The following is a 13,156-nucleotide window of genomic DNA, read 5'->3' on the forward strand; positions in this document are numbered from 1 at the left end:
CATGTGGGGAAATTGTGAAAATCACAACTTCTCTCATCTGCTACCTTCCCAGAAAACTACCCAAACCCCTGCTTTAATCTTTATATACTGCCCCAGCTACCGTGGATCCACTGAACCACAAGCTCCTCTACTGGAAATCTCTAAAATTAGAGCTGTTTACATGTGCAGCAGCAATGTCTTCTGATGACCTTCTTAATAGTAATGTTTACATAATGGCTTGTTTACCATTTTTAGGTAAAGTTCAGGGTCATGCCCACTCGGATCCCCCCCCACACACACACACACACAAAGACACACATAATGACGTCTTGCCACCTCAACCTGATCATATCAGTGAATGAAAACACAATTTGTTTTTTAAATACCGCACATGCGTATCTGAAGTGTACAGAGTATTCCTTCTTTATGTTTTTATTGCATTTGGTACAGTGACCAAACAGATTGGATAAACTCAAAAATAAAATAAGATCAAATAAAACAATATATTGTAGCGTAAACTCTTATTTAAGTAATAACTGACAAAAAACAGGAAGCTGAATGCTGGTGATTTTGTGTGTTTTCAATTTTAATATTGACTTTTCCAAGTAAATTATTGTATCATCAATATGTAGCCTATGGCTAGACATAGTAAACAGCTCATTGCAATCAACTTATCATCGGGTGCTAATTCCCTTCGGCTAGCTTTGAGCAATCCAGCCTGAAATTTCACTGACAGGACTCATGAATAAAAAAGACCACCCCCACATACCTTGCCCCCAGTTATCAGGAGGAGGCAGGAAAGCAAACATTGCAGAAATCACTGTCAGAACTAAATGTCAGAGACTGCAGAGAAAGACCAAGTAATAGTGCTGACAGGATATACAGTCACTACTTCATATGTCACAACTGGCTGCACCAATAAAGAGATCAATGGAGAAAGCGCTTGAAATGATCCCTTCTGTATTTTCCAAGGGCTAGGGAAATTAACTCCACTGCCTAATATCGCTATACAATCTGTGTCACCTTGTGTTACTGTAAATGGCATATACCTCTGCACGGTGTGTTTACCTAAAGTGTTTACTTACAAAGCCTGATGGTTGACTCTGGATTTCTCTAGGAGGTATTCGGAGATCTGGGCTCCAACCACTGTCCCTCCGCAAGTGAACTTCATTTCCAAGTACTTGCCAAACCTGCTGGAGTTGTCATTTATAACAGTGCAGGCGTTCCCAAAGGCCTCCACCAGACTGTTCACCAGGAGTATCTTTTCTTGAAGTGTTCTGTTGTTGGCCTGTAAATGATCATTTATTTATCTATTTATTTTTTAAATCATTAGGAGTCTACAGAACCCCCTGCCTCAAAATCTGCAACATGTGATGTCACTGGTTCTTGGACAAGTTAAACGCAAACCGTTTCCATATTTAGTCTACCTTCCGCAATAGCTGTACAATAGTAATCTGAAAAGATATTGTAGGATTAACTTGTACTATCATTACAGAAGCAGGCATTACTTCCCTCATGTGGGAGGGTCACTTGAAACTGTAAAGAAGGGAGTTTGTCTAGAGACACAAAATTGGTGTTGCATTTGGAGTACAAAGGGATTGCCACACTATTTTATTCACTCTGAAATGAATATAAGAACTCACAAAGATTAAAAAAAACACTTGTTTGCAGAAATTGTGGCAATCTTAAAATGTTAACAATTTCCCAAAATTAGTGCTAGCTCATCAACATGTTTGGAGAGGGTGCAGAATCTTCTTCCGAGAGCTGGGGAATTCAAATCATGACTGTAACATTACTCACCCATAATGTGCAACGTATCTATATATTTCCTCAGCACGCAGCAGTGTGGGATTTCTGCAGCATTTCACACACACCATTTGCTCGCAATGCTAGAGGAACCGTTCTCCTTTGGGACAGACTGTCTCGCTCACATTTAAGAAATCAATTCAGCCAGTGGGAATGCAGAACCCAGACTACAGTTTCAATTTAACATGTCCAGCTCAGTCAATATTGCAATTCAACATCATTCGATTGATACACTAAACAACGCAACAGGTTTTCATCAGATTTGGAAGCAGTGCAGAGTGGGGGGGGGGGGGGGGGGGGGGGGGGGGATGGGTGTTACAGTGACCCACCCCCCTCTCAGTAAGCTCGCGTGAAGTTACATTTATCTTTTAGACAATTCTTTCTTAAAACTCATCACAGAAAATTTAGCATAGGACTTTTTTTATGAAATAACAGAAGACAATACAAAATATTTTATAACACAATTAGAAGGCATACACAGGATAATGGTCACCTTGCAGCCCGTGTAAAAGTCCTACCTTCCCAAGAACTGTGAGCTGCTGGACTAAAAGATGGGCACTCTCAGTTTTCCCAGCTCCACTCTCCCCACTGATTACAATGCACTGAAAGAGACAAGAATGCCACTAATTAGTTTGCAGACCAACTGCTTGTAGAAATAAAACTGTGTTGCTATTTATTAGAAGCCTTAGAATGCTATAACTGTTAGTACCAACAGTTCTGCATTATTATTTGTTTATTTAACAGACGCTTTTGTCCAAGGAAACTTACAGAGACTAGGGTGTGTGAACTATGCATCAGCTGCAGAGTCACTTACAACAACGTCTCCCCCGAAAGTCGGAGCACAAGGAGGTTAAGTGACTTACTCAGGGTCACACAGTTAGTCATTGAGTGAGCTGGGATTTGAACCCTGGACTTCCTGGTTACAAGCCCTTTTCTTTAAACACTGGATGACACAGCCTCATGTTAACAAAACAATAGCTTGTGAATTCAGCTTTGCATTAATGTATTTGATTTACATTAGCTGCAACAACTGATTTGCGTTCTTTAAAAGTACTTGGTATGAAAAACTAGATCAACTGATTATATAGTTATGGACCATGTAATACTATATATCAGAAAATGGATCAGAGATTTCCTTTAACCTGATTGGTCAATATGAGGTCCCTAATCTCTTGTAAAGGACCTTGAATGTTTAATCTCTTTTCTCAATCTGCTGGAAAAACAGTAAATACGGGACTCATTTATGTATTTTACCCGTTTTCTGTTTGTTGAAAGAAAATCTCTGTTCTACCACATTATATAACCACTTATACTGATCCCTAAACTACAGTGGGGTCTTCACAAACCCACATTATAACCGCCCACACAACTCACACTGAAAACAAAAATGTGTACCTGATCTGCATTGTAGGAAACCAGGGACTGATAGGCGGTATCAGCAACAGCAAAGATGTGTGGCGGATTTGCAGCCCGCCTGGCCCCAATGTACATTTTAGTGTACTAAAGAAAACAAACACACAATGACATAGTAAATACATGTGTACTTATATATAATTACAATGTTATTATGCAAATGTCAATGTACTTAACATGTAAATCCTTTTGCACAATATAAGTAAGTACACAATGGTATAAGAAAATAGTTAGGGTTGGGATTAGAGTTAGGGTTAGGATTAGAGTAATATAACACAAAAAAATGTACACATGAAATACTTTGTAACCACGCATAATAACATGTAAATGTGTGTAAGTGACTACTATGTAAATACACAGTAATTAGAGACACCTAATGTAAAGCGTTACCTTAACTTTAAAAGAGAAGTACATATTAATTCACTTGCTTATTGCCGTTGGAGTTTCAAAGCAATCTGTCCTGTTGTGTAGCCTGCCAGTCCTACTGAGCATTTAACTAAAGGTTAATGAGATGCTGCACATTTTGGAAAGTCCCTTTGCAAAATTCATGGCAAACCTGTGGGGTGTAGAGATCCATCTTCTGGAATGGATTGACTGCGATGAGAATATCTCCCACATAGGTATAGAGTTTCTTCTTGGAATAACGGTTCTGTAGCTGCTCTGTGACGGTGTTCTGATGAAGGATAAAAGCCATGTCTCAAACGTACTCTTGAAATAAACTCAAATAGCAAATGCATTTTCATTGTAAAATCTGGATATCTGGTAATTTGCTGGAAAAGCTCTGTTTGAAAGACTTACATGTTTTTCCCCCACCACTTTAACACTTTTCTTGTCCTAACAAACCAGCAGCTTCCTTTACTGAATGCCATGCTTTGATGAAATGATCTAGGAAGTGCATCAGTAACATGTTTCCTGAATGCAAGGCAAGCAAGCTGAGAACTTTCTTTAACCTATAGAAGTGCAATGTGAGATACTGAGGTCTGCTCAACTGATGTCAATGGTGCCAGTTCTTATTGCTTAAATCGTTACTAGTCACAGTGGATAGATGGTTACCACATACATTAAATATCTTACTTCATCGAGTATTTCTAAAGTTGCTAAATCATCCACATCATCCAGGTTGGAATTTAAAGACTTCATGTAGCTGCTTTTCTTTGTGTTAATACGTTCATGCCTAAAAGAAAGAAAAAAGTTTGAGAAAGAAAGAAAAAGAGAACAATTATATTGTTTTACTAACAAACTTTACCTTTAAGTACGAAGCAGATCCTCATGTCTAATTAATATCTGGACTCTTGGTAGTTTTCTGTAGCATTATTATTAAGTTGTGTTACCAGAGGCTCAGTTTTCACGCTAAGTAAAGATTTTTGTTATATTCTGTCACATGAACCAACATGCTGCAAAATCTCTGATTTTCACATTTTCACACGAGTGCCTATTGTTTCTACATCACTGATTACTGACTGAAAACTAGACAAAGAGAAGGAGAAGTGATACCTTTTATTGGACTAACTAAATAATAATTATTCACAGGCTTTCAAGACCTCAAAGGTCTCTCATACACTGAGTTTGTTGAGGTGTTCTAATACTTTTGCACACACACACACACACACACACACACACACACACACACACACACACACACACATATATATATATATATATATATATATATATATATATATATATATATATATATATATATATATATATATATAATATCATATTATAAAATGTACTTCTCTTACATTGTAACACTATGCATCTAACTGCAGTATATTACCATGCCAAGCAGTACTAATACAGTATACTGATATAACCATATTAAAAACAAATATTAATGCAATATATCACATTACATTACATTTCAAATACATATTTTAATATTGTGTAATATATTCTTAATAAGTTTACTTTTCATTTGGATAAATCATAATTTTGTATTTACTTTTTCAGTATTGTTAGTAAATGAATCATATTTTGGGGTACCACTGGCAGATTACTCATTAAAATCCTTAGCATATTTTTACAGAGGAGACAATTATCTATATTTAGGGATATGAAGATATTTAGTGAGCAGCTAGTCTAAGTGAAGTAATCTGGAAACAGGCTCCCCGTCCCCTGGTGTGCTGCTTTCCTAGAACAAGAACATTTAAGGGTACCATTCTGCTTGTGAGATGCCTTGGTCTGTAAAATATTTACTATTCAGGGATACCAAGATATTAAGTAAGTAAAGGGTCTTGTTGTTCTTGCCATACTGTGTGTGTATTTTATTTATTTATTTATTTAGTTAATTATACATTTGTGGTGTTCCATAACCAAAATGCTGCAGCAAAATTAGCCTTCCCGGCTTAACTATACTTTGAAACAGAAACAGACAGTTAAAAAACAGGGGGAAGGAAAGAAGAAATAGTTTCAGAAAAAAGCACTTTCAGTCTTGTCATGGGCCTATACAACAGAGCCAGCAAGCTGGTTTAAATAGCAGTTGCCCGTTATTTAAAAGGTTACCATTGTCAAAGTTCCCTACCTTTCTGTATTTGCTGTGCTTCTGTCTGGGTTTTTTTCTTGCTGTTCTCTGTGCACAAAAATGAAAGGTTTCTTTTTTGGCGCTTTAGTTTTTTTTCCTGTTTTGCTCTGTGAAGTTTGTTGTGTAAATATGCACAGATGTGATTTACTTTGTTGAACCCAGAGCTTTATTGTCAGAGATTTACTTGACATTAGTTATCATGCTCTTAAAAATCTGCCATGTAGAGTATATACACACTCTACTTTAAGTAGACACTATTGGGATAACCCAGTAATGTATTGATGGCACTAGAACAGTCATGTGAATTTCTTGTGACCATATTATAAAAATGTACAATATTACACTCCAAATAAAAAATTATTGAAAGGTGAAATGTCATTGCTGTCCTAATTCTATTGCTGTCTAATGTGAATTAAAACCTTACAATTGAGTATCCTTTCTTGTTTGAGTGAAGACATATGACAACATGCATTTAAATTAAGGCAGAACTAACTGAAACGCTCACAGTGAGAGGAATTGCTTATACAAGCCCTTTAGGTAACATTTAATTTAAGATGAAATGTCATATTAAGTATACTGAGCTATGATGCTAGCACTAGAGTCTAAGTATTCACTAATATACACCTAAACATGTTATTACATATTTTCTTGACCAATAACAAGGGATTACAATGCATTGCTATCCAAATCTTTTTAATGACCATCTTCTAATGCTGCAGTATTATTTATAACTCATTCTTAAAGTTTTAACATTGCTTGGCAAAAATAGAGGGAGCCTTCTTATTGCCTAGTGTTTCAACCTGTGCATATATATCACCATGGCAGCACAGCCTGTACATTTTAGAACCAGTGTGCCTGACTCACTTGACAATCAACCCTCTTTGGGAGGAGTGGGGAAGGGGGGGGTGTAGTTTTAGAAGTGCAATTACACACACCAGGGTGTTAAAATATGGTACTATAGTCATATTTCAATGCAGAAAGGTTGCACTAATGTATTACAACACTAATCTATGTAGTTTCTAATGCTGTGTACTTCTTATTCTAACAAAGTAACTTTAGATCAGTTAAATCACATTTGGCTGAAAGTGTTCTAATGTTCAGAAATATTTAAGTTTTCAAGTGATAAAATATTTGAAGTTGCAGACAGTTATTTCAGGTAAATTACGTCAATTTGAGAGAATCAAGTAGCATTTATATTTTGTTGCTGGAACAATGTGCATGGAGGAAACGGCTAGAAAATGCCATTAAGCTACGGCCAGTTGCTTCAAAGTTGACAGTAACAGTTGATTTAAAGAGGCTTTATTGGTAAGTTGCTGCTACATTATCAAATACAGGTTTTAAACCCTGAATGGATGAAGTAAGATAAATGTTTGTCTTTCACACACCTGTCTTACCTACAATGGAATCAGCACTACTGAAAAGATTTGTCATCTGATAAATGCTTTTCATCATAGATAGCTGTAAATTAATTTTTATTGCTCAAAAATAAATAAAAAAATAAATCCTCTCATTACCATTATAAAAGGTTGTTGAGGAATATCATGGTAAAAGCATGCCACTGTGGAGTTTAGTAAAAGGGTGATAAAGCATAGGCAAGCATGAGGGAAATCAGAAAAGAGCATGAATAGTATAGGCATAGGAGATGTATGGGGAACTGCAAAATTACTGGCCGTATTTGCTATGGTGAACTGTTAGATGAGTTGCTTAATTACAGCACCAGGCTCCCCATTGCATTGTCGATAACAATTTCAATTTCAACTAAACTTTTCTGAACTGTTGTTTTTAACAAGTTTTTTTAATTCCGGGCTTCTTTTATTATAAATATCTGTAAATAGGGTCACAGAACACAGAGTAGGGCCAATTCTATATTCCCAGGGCTAATCTTGACACAATCTATATACCTGGTTTTCTCAATGATTCCCATTTGTTGGTTGAGGTCTATGAGTTCCATCAACTGCTTTTGTAGGATGTTCTCTTTTCCTCTGACTTGTTTGATAAAATCATGTTGCAAGAGGTCTAGCACGTTGGGACGCTGCTCAAAGTCCTTAATCAGGCATCTGTGCTGACAGAAAACACACAGTCACAGTGTCCTTTTAGATTGAAAAACACCTGAGACACCTGGATTATCAAGTGCAGCTAACTATACATGTACTGTCCAACCAGTACATACTGTAAGCTTAAGAATGACTTATTTCTTTCCCTGCTTATAAAAAATATATTCCTATTCATTTTGGTAACACTTTAAAATAATGGCCGCAAATACATAATGAATTCAGCTGAATATCACAGGAATAACACCTGAATATCTAATGCACTTCCTCGTAATTCTGAAGTAATTCATTATGAATTCAACCCTGTTAATTCATGTGGATTTTAATTACCCATATTCATTCCATGTTCCTTTGTAACAAAGGACGCTGATCACATGTATAAGGCAGGCATTCATACCCTCTAACTCTAACTGTGAGATGTGTTAATTCATGCATGTCTTATACATGTGATCAACAACAAATTATAACCTTTTGACCACAGGAATCTTTGAAATGTATAAACCCAACAGCAAAAAAAAAAAACTACCTATGGAAAAGAAAGCTTGAATAGAATATGAATGTTAAAATAAAACGTTCTAGTTGTGGAAATCATCACGTAGTGTGATCATAACTCTCTACAAAAATATCAGTGATAAGGTGCTTCTACAGTAGATACAGTAACAATGCCATTGATTAAGACATGCTTTATCAAAGCCTAATCAGTCAGTGCCACTCACTTGCAAATGAAGTCATTAAAATCCGCAGACCACAGTTCTGGTTGATGAAGGGTTGATGGTGGGTTTCTGTGAAGATCAATGTGAAAACGATTTTGAACAAGAGCAACTGAAACAAATCACAATGCGTAATGTGTTAAAAAAAAAAAAAACCTCAGTGAAATAGTATTGATTACTCTCACTTTAAGGAGACAGACAGTAGCCTCTTTAGAAAAGCAATGATTCACTTAACCTGTGCATTCCTAATCCCCACACTAACTTGGAAGAAAAAAAAAGTTTAAGCCTAACAGCCTCTTCATTGCTCAAGCAAGTCATCTAAATGCAGGCACGTTCAAGAACCTATTAATCTGCTGTCATATAAACCCGCAGGTTATCAGTCTTAAAGCACATAATAAACAAGCTGGTTTTCCCTCTAAATGAGTTCCTTCAAGGAGCACTTCCACCTTTATCATGTAGCGTAGGTTTGTGCCATTCCACAATGAACTGTACCCCCTAGCAAGGCCTCACCATTGAAGAACAGTGAAGAACATCTTCTCTGACTTGCAGTGCCGGGTGCATTGCTTTTAACACAGACTGCTTTAAGTAACTGAGTGGCTCAGAGCAAGAACCTTCCCTCTCATTCGGATCAATGATGAAATCTGTTCTGTAGCGCTCTGAGCTGCTCAGGGGGAGCGGAACTGAACATGCTGTTAAGTGAGCTGCTCTGAGCCGCTTAATTCCTTAACACAGCCAATGTCTTTATTAAAAAAAAAGACATGCTCTGCTTCTCAAGGTTATTGTACCTCAGTCTTATGATTCACACAGAGCTCTAAATACTGGTAGAAAGAGTTCCTTGCTGATTTGAAGTTGCACGAGGTTCCAGTGTTGTCAAGTAGCATACCCAAGGTTTTGAACTGAACAAATAGCTGGAAAAAAAAAAGTTTCAAATCTTCTCTTTGTTCTTCGATGCTCTACCAGTAGATGAAACTGCTTTTATTTGTCTAGTTTCTGCCTTTTTTTAAAATGTATTAGTCAAAAAGCCCAACTAAGGCATGACTATTTGAATATAACGTGTCTTTCACCAAAGCACATAGAAGCTTCCTTGGTTACACAACTTACACTCATGATAGATTTATGCCATAGTTTACAGCATGTTTAGAAACAATTGACTTACTGATTATCAAATGGGAAAAAATATTTTATTCTATCTATCTATCTATCTCTATCTATCTATCTAGCTAGCTAGCTATCTGTCTGTTTGTCTGTCTATCTATCTATCTGATATTCTTCAAACATACCATTTTTATATGCTGTACATACTGAAACATACAAACTGTGAGAAAACACTAAAAAGCAGTTTTAATTTGATAGGCCGCCCAAAATAGCAATTTACACTGAGTATGTTTTGTAAACCATTTAGTGCAAATCTCCCACTGTGCTTGTGGGCTGTGAGTCTACTATGTTCCACACAGTATAGATTAAAAATATTGTTTCAACCAGTCTGAATACTGTGGAGACTACAGGCCTTTATACCAACAATATACTGTGTACTGAGATCTGTCTACCTAACTGGATTGAGCACTGCCCTGATATTGAGCTGTTCTCCTGAAACTATTCACAGCCTGTTCCCAAGCAAGCAGACATCTGCTATTATACTGCTGAGCATCAGTATTCAGGTGTGTATGTGTGGACTAGGGATGTGGGGTCAAATTGAAAGTGAGCAAGGTCAATCTGAAATGGGCGTGGTCACATTGAAAGTAGGAGGGGCCAAGAAAAACAAAACATGGGCTATTTATAGAATAAGCCCCACCCAGGAGGTTCAACTCTAGCAGGTTTCAATGAGAAGAGCTGGTCTGGGGGGCTGGGAATTCTGCAATACCAGCCTATGAAACACATGCAGCGTGCAGGGGTAAAAAAAAAAACATAGCTACATTTGCATAGGGAATAAGGGCTTTGTAGTTCTGCAACATTCCACTGGGTACCTTTACATATATTGTATTTGAAATGACTCCGAGTGGAACCTCTAACATTAGAAGGTAGTAAACTTTTTCCAGTTCACAAGTTGTTCGCCCAGCCAAATGAGGGATTTGGCCCAGGCCTTTGCCAAATCCTGTACAACCCTCATGTGGACTGTGGATTATCTTTTTTGTGTTTTGCTAAATAAAGTCCCTTTGGTGTATATCTAGCTTTACTGGTGTTCCCATTTAAACATCCAGACAAGGCTTTATGAATAAGTACACAGATAATATTTAAACTTAAAAAAAACATTTTGAAATATGAGACATGTGTTAAAGAAGCTTGAATACACTAACTGTGTAATGGAAGTAAAGAACAGTTTAAATCGAGCCAAGCTCCATTTTCTCAACTTTCTTGCATCATTTGCCAGATAGTAATTGAGGGTATTTTCATCTTAGAAGGCAGCTTATAATTAACAATACAGATGAACTAGGTTTTACTGTGCAAGTTGACACTTATGTTTAGAACAAACAAGTGCATCTCAATCTGGTGTAGCAGAGCTGAGCAGGTTAGGAGATACACAGTGTCATCTATCCTCTTGACTGAAGCCTGCCAGCAATAGATGGAGTGCAAACGCTAGAGGGTGTGATCCAAACCAAATGACTCAGCCTTCAAGTTGATATAGCTGATATCGGAATAACAAACACAGCCATGACATTATTTTCTCTTCTAAAAAGTACAAAAGGTTGATGCTGGAAAGCTTAAAATGTACTTTGAGGTTACTTTAAGAGTTCTTACAGGCACTTTAGTTGTGTCTTGCTAGGTTTATAACATTAGCAGTTGGATTTTTGTTTTAACAAAAATTGTGGAAAATGATAAATCTACTTTCTATTTTTACAGTACTTACTATCTACTGTATACTATTTTTCTCAACAGAAAGAAGTCTGGAATATTCCTTACACGTAGGTTGAAACAGCAAAGTGTCAGCCTTCAAAAACACAACTTTGTTTAATTTCTTTAAAAGGCATTTGCAGTATACACTTAGAAATGCAAAGACATTTTTTGCAGGGAATAGCATCCCACTGAGACAACGTCTGTGATGCTGTACTATAAATTTAACAAAAACAAACACAATGTAAACAGCACATTAATCTCTAAATGTTTTTAGAAATTCGTTTTCTCTTGTTCCACACATAAAGTCCTCTTAATCTACAAACCAATCATCTGAATTATACTTTTGTTTTCTTAGCCCCACTTACAATACATATTTTGTCAAATTAACTTGCTAACTATTAAACTGTAAAATGTAGTTTCCAACTAATTAAAATTAGATCATTAAAACAGTTTTTGAAAGTATATTTTACAGTCCTGTAATGCTCATTACAAAAGAAATACCAAAAGTACACAGAGCAAAGTATATTTTATTTGGCATATAAAGCATAGACTAAACATTAAATCCTACGCAGTTATGAAAACATTGAATACAAATGACCCTTATGTGTTTATATATTTGTAAGTATCTCATGTGGGACTAGATTGTTAATATAAGCAACTGTGTTCTTTCCCTTATTGAACAAAACATATATATATATATATATATATATATATATATATATATATATATATATATAAAAATGGGCCAATTTCTACATATGAAAAATATAAGGATCATACTTTTCTACCTCATATTAAAAATGTATGTTTTTTCCATAAGGGTTATCAAAGCATACAAAGTCTTCTCAGCTACAGGTTTTCTTACACCTCTTAGCATGACTATACTGAATGTAAAAAGCAACTTGCATTTGTTACACATTACAAATGAATGAAAATTTTTGTTTTTTCTCAAGATTAAAAAACATTCCATTTAAGACATGCAGCTAGGGAAGCAGATCTAATATTAGATTTACAGTTTGACACCTACCGGTAATATTAAAATTACAAAAACATACTGTTTTATATGTGACAGCAGTGAACCCTCATTTACTGTAGCTTAGGAAAGGTGTCAAGCTGAGTTGTTCACTGACTCAAAACTGACTCTCCACTGCATTAGATTCAGTGAGAAGAGAAATAACTAAATCCATCTATCTGACAGTTACCATAATCTCAAATAGGACACAGTTGTTTTCTTGTGACTTTGTTAACAGTTACCTGTGGTGCCAGTATATTACATAAACAGTAGAGAGCCCCAACATATGTTAAAATAAAACACATTCACATTACCTTGGTATTTTAAAGAGTGCTCTCATGGGATGCAGATCCGCAAGTGGTGGATCTCCATCTCCCAGCTCAATGGCAGTGATACCAAGAGACCAGACATCACACCTTGAATCATAGGTAGAATCCAGCTGCTGTTCACATGCAATTACCTTGAAAACAGAAAAAGAACGAGTTACAGAGGCTCTTTCATTTGCATGCACAGCAAATTTCCATTCCTCTAGTTCCTGAACGGGTTTGCCTGCATCCACTACTGTCCAGCACTTTGTACAAAGTACTGAATTACATAATTCACCTAAACATCGTGCAGGATTCACTTGCTATGGTGAAGAGGCGCTGGGCTCTGCAACAGCAGCCGCCGACAGTGGGGTCACCATGTGGGAGGGAGATAAAAGGGAGCAGAAGAACAGCACAGAATGAAGTCATGGATTTAAAAAGAGAAACAAACAGAAGGTACTGTGCAAATGAAATCGGAAACAAAGAGATTTTGAAACACAAATCCCCCCCTAGAAAAAGAATAT

General features: G+C 36.4%; 1 protein-coding gene across 1 annotated transcript in view; it reads right to left on the minus strand.

The window, feature by feature from the left end:
* Positions 1-13,156, minus strand: part of LOC121312149 (myosin-IIIa-like) — a 67,283-nt gene that overhangs the window by 32,758 nt on the left and 21,369 nt on the right. Inside the window, exons 6-13 of the mRNA XM_041244134.1 lie at positions 12,642-12,787; positions 8,490-8,555; positions 7,624-7,779; positions 4,273-4,372; positions 3,755-3,871; positions 3,181-3,285; positions 2,304-2,387; positions 1,065-1,267 (exon numbers count right to left, since the gene is read on the minus strand). Of these exons, the coding sequence (XP_041100068.1) occupies positions 1,065-1,267; positions 2,304-2,387; positions 3,181-3,285; positions 3,755-3,871; positions 4,273-4,372; positions 7,624-7,779; positions 8,490-8,555; positions 12,642-12,787 (977 nt within the window). The remainder of the gene's footprint in view (positions 1-1,064; positions 1,268-2,303; positions 2,388-3,180; positions 3,286-3,754; positions 3,872-4,272; positions 4,373-7,623; positions 7,780-8,489; positions 8,556-12,641; positions 12,788-13,156) is intronic.

This window comes from Polyodon spathula, chromosome 3, assembly GCF_017654505.1.
Source record: "Polyodon spathula isolate WHYD16114869_AA chromosome 3, ASM1765450v1, whole genome shotgun sequence".
NCBI lineage: Eukaryota > Metazoa > Chordata > Actinopteri > Acipenseriformes > Polyodontidae > Polyodon > Polyodon spathula.